Source organism: Triticum dicoccoides, chromosome 1B, assembly GCF_002162155.2.
Source record: "Triticum dicoccoides isolate Atlit2015 ecotype Zavitan chromosome 1B, WEW_v2.0, whole genome shotgun sequence".
Lineage (NCBI taxonomy): Eukaryota > Viridiplantae > Streptophyta > Magnoliopsida > Poales > Poaceae > Triticum > Triticum dicoccoides.
The window spans coordinates 443,294,889-443,298,016 of NC_041381.1; the positions used below are offsets into that span (position 1 = coordinate 443,294,889).

Genomic DNA, 3,128 nt, shown 5'->3' on the forward strand with positions numbered 1-3,128 from the left:
AAGGTACGTCGTTGCAACGGATTGTATCATTATTCATGGATAATATAATTCTTTTGAGTAGTTTGGATACGCTTACCACATGTGACATGTGGTAGTCATGGTTAATTAATAAAGCTTAGTTGTTCCTTGCAAACAAAAAACTATTACTATAACAATTTATTTATTTTGAAAATTAAACGAAGCGACACAATATTAAGTTCATGGTATATGCAGAAATCACGCTATGCTATGAACATTCTTTTAATGCCATCACATTTTTTAAAACTACGCTAAAAAGAATTACACACCATTAAAAAATTAAGTTCACGATTTTTCACATTTTTATTTTTATTGTTTTAGAATATACTGTATGTATTTAGAATATTTCTTTGAAAAGTACGAACAAACCTGCTGGGCCGGCCCAACAATAGCGAAACCTCCTTTGTCTCGCAACAGGCGATACATAGCCACTCGCCGCAAATGGTAGCCCGTCTCGAGCTCGCCTTCCTCGTTCGCCAGAACTCGCTCGTCTTCCTCGTTCCTCTTTGAGGTCGAGCCCTCCTCCGCCTCCTACCTGCTGATTGGGGCGTTCGATCCGGATTCCACCTGCTCTGCTTGGTAAGCGTGCCCTCTAGCTTCGCCTCCCGCTGTAGTGAGGAATCGTCCCGCGGTGACCTAAATCGCCGGTGCCCCTTCCGTCTTCCTCGCCTCCGGCACGGCTCCGCCGCCACGCGATCTATCGCTCCGGCGAGGCCGGCCTTTTCCATCTGCTTCCTTAGCTCCCTGTGTTGATTCTGAAGCTTCTGCCGCTGCCCCCATCGAGCCGCTTTTGCTGTTAGTTGTTATTGACGAAATTTTCATCCAGATAGTCAAAATAGGTACTATTTCATAGCTGTTTCGGGTTATTATATGGCCTTATGGATGCTATGCATAAACAAAATAGTCACCGCTGCAATTGTGCAGCAATATCCGAATAGTCTACATGGAACTGGAATTCTGTCAACCACTGTTTTCATTCTCTCCAAATCTAGATAAGCGTAGTCGAGGATTGGCTTAAGCACCATTCATCTGTTTCTGATGTGGTCTGTACCCTACCTCAAACAGGATTAGAAGATATAAAGAATGGCTGCACAAGACACTCCTATGATCACCGAGGATGACTATGAGGTACCCATTTTTATTTTTATTTTATTACAGAGCGCTTTTACTAGTGAACTACCACAAGATATCTCTTGTACAATATTTTTCTCATGGCTACAGGATCACAATCGCAGGAAATGTTTTTAATGCGCATGTGATATTACCAATTTTGTGTAACATTACTCGCATATTATCGGCTAAATAGTGCTCAAAGTTCAACTTAAGCTGGCCAACCATGCCCTATAATATCAGCAGAGTAAGAAAGAGAAGAGTCTGAGTTCTTGTTTTACATGTTGCTATATGTCCGAAATTCTCTGATCCGCACCGGTTTGGACACATGGGAGAGTTGCTATGTTGTTTACCAATGCTAGATACACATAAGATATCTTCAAGTAATATAGTCTTCAATTGTTAGATTATACTTGAAAAAGAATTTGAGTACTCCCTCCGTCCCAAAATAAGTGTCGCTGATCTAGTACAACTTTGTACTAACATTGTACTAAATCAGCGACACTTAATTTGTGACTGAGAGAGTATGATGTAAGGCCCCTCCCAATGCTCCACCTTGTACAGGTGCTAGGGTTACCAACTAAGCAAAAATTCTGATGTGGCATGCTAGTTAAGAAGAGAGAGAGTAGTATGGTGACCCCAGGAAGAAACGGTGCTAAGCACGTGTACCTAGGTGGAAGCAAAATTCTGAGTCTACAACTAATTAAATGCATGAGGCTTAGCACCCAAAAACTTAGCACCTTGCATTGGGGACTTGAGTTGCTAAGGCATTTAATATACTTAGCACCTCATCTAAGCACCTTTGCATTGGAGGAGGTCTAACTGTTGGACCAGTTCATCTTATTTTATGCTTTTACTTGAACAAGATTTTGGTGGGAATTGTATTTCTAAATCAATTGTTTGTAAGGATAAAAAAAATCTACTCTTGTTGAGTTTTTGCTGTTGTTGTGAGCTATGTGCCTACGTTTTTCAGACTCAGCAGAAGAAGCAAGCTGCTGCAGATGTTCTTTTCAACTATTCACAGTTTGTTATGGTGTGCATTGGTGAGGGAGTTCGCCCGACTGATCTCCGGTTGCATCTTATGAAGGTAGACTTGCTATCCTGTAACTTGTTATGTTTTTTAAATGTTGCACATTTATTACCAACATTTTTAATGTTGGCCCTAAGCATGCGAGTACCTGTTCCTGCCAAGAATTTCTTCTTTGTGTACCCACAACAGTTTTTTTAGGTGCTCATGATTAATTTCCCCAAGCAGAGAGGCCCAGGCCTTTACATACTCAAGAGTAGATACATTATATTTTATTAGGGACATGTCTATTCTTAAGCCAAAGGAAGGAATTATTAGAGCAACAAATTTGATCCTGAATCAGATAATACCAATTCGGTACCTTTCACTAATTCTTATTCCTGGAGGGCACTTTTATGTTTAGGATTTCTGGACCTCTGAGATCATAAGTTTTATGCACCATTCGCCTATAGTGGTTTACATGAGATATTGTTTCTATCGCACATATTTGCTACTCCTTCCGTCCCATAATATAGGACGTTTTTTGACACTAGTCTAGTGTCAAAAAATGTCTTACATTATGAGACGGAGGGAGTAGAGTATTGCCATGCATGGGAACCAAAATGGAACTGTTTTTAACAATTTCTGAACTTTATGCATTTCATCTTTCGCTATGATTTCCTATGGAGTTCAAATTGACCTGTTTCTCTACACCCTATAATGTAAATTAATGCCTTTAGTTAAATATCGACAAGTGGATATTCGCCTTGATCATTTGATCACTCCATGGATGCTTTTCTTCTTTTCATTTGATTATTTATTCTAACTTGCATAACTATTATTCTATCCCTTTGTCACTCCTGAGTTTGAACCCTTCGTTTTCTGCTTGAAGGGTGTGCAACTGTTTTTTTTTTCCTGAGCAACCGGAAGGGCTTCAAGCCTTCGATTGGTGATCCCAAGCACCTGGGATGTCCATTAAGATCATTGTAACATA

At 40.1% G+C, this 3,128-nt stretch overlaps 1 protein-coding gene across 1 annotated transcript in view; it reads left to right on the top strand.

Annotated features, from left to right (window-relative positions):
* The first annotated feature begins 472 nt into the window (after positions 1-472).
* LOC119340092 overlaps positions 473-3,128 on the top strand; it is a 5,085-nt gene continuing 2,429 nt past the window's right edge. The window contains exons 1-3 of the mRNA XM_037612005.1: positions 473-597; positions 1,084-1,146; positions 2,102-2,215. Coding sequence (XP_037467902.1) covers positions 1,102-1,146; positions 2,102-2,215 — 159 coding nt within the window. The 5' untranslated portion in view covers positions 473-597; positions 1,084-1,101. The remainder of the gene's footprint in view (positions 598-1,083; positions 1,147-2,101; positions 2,216-3,128) is intronic.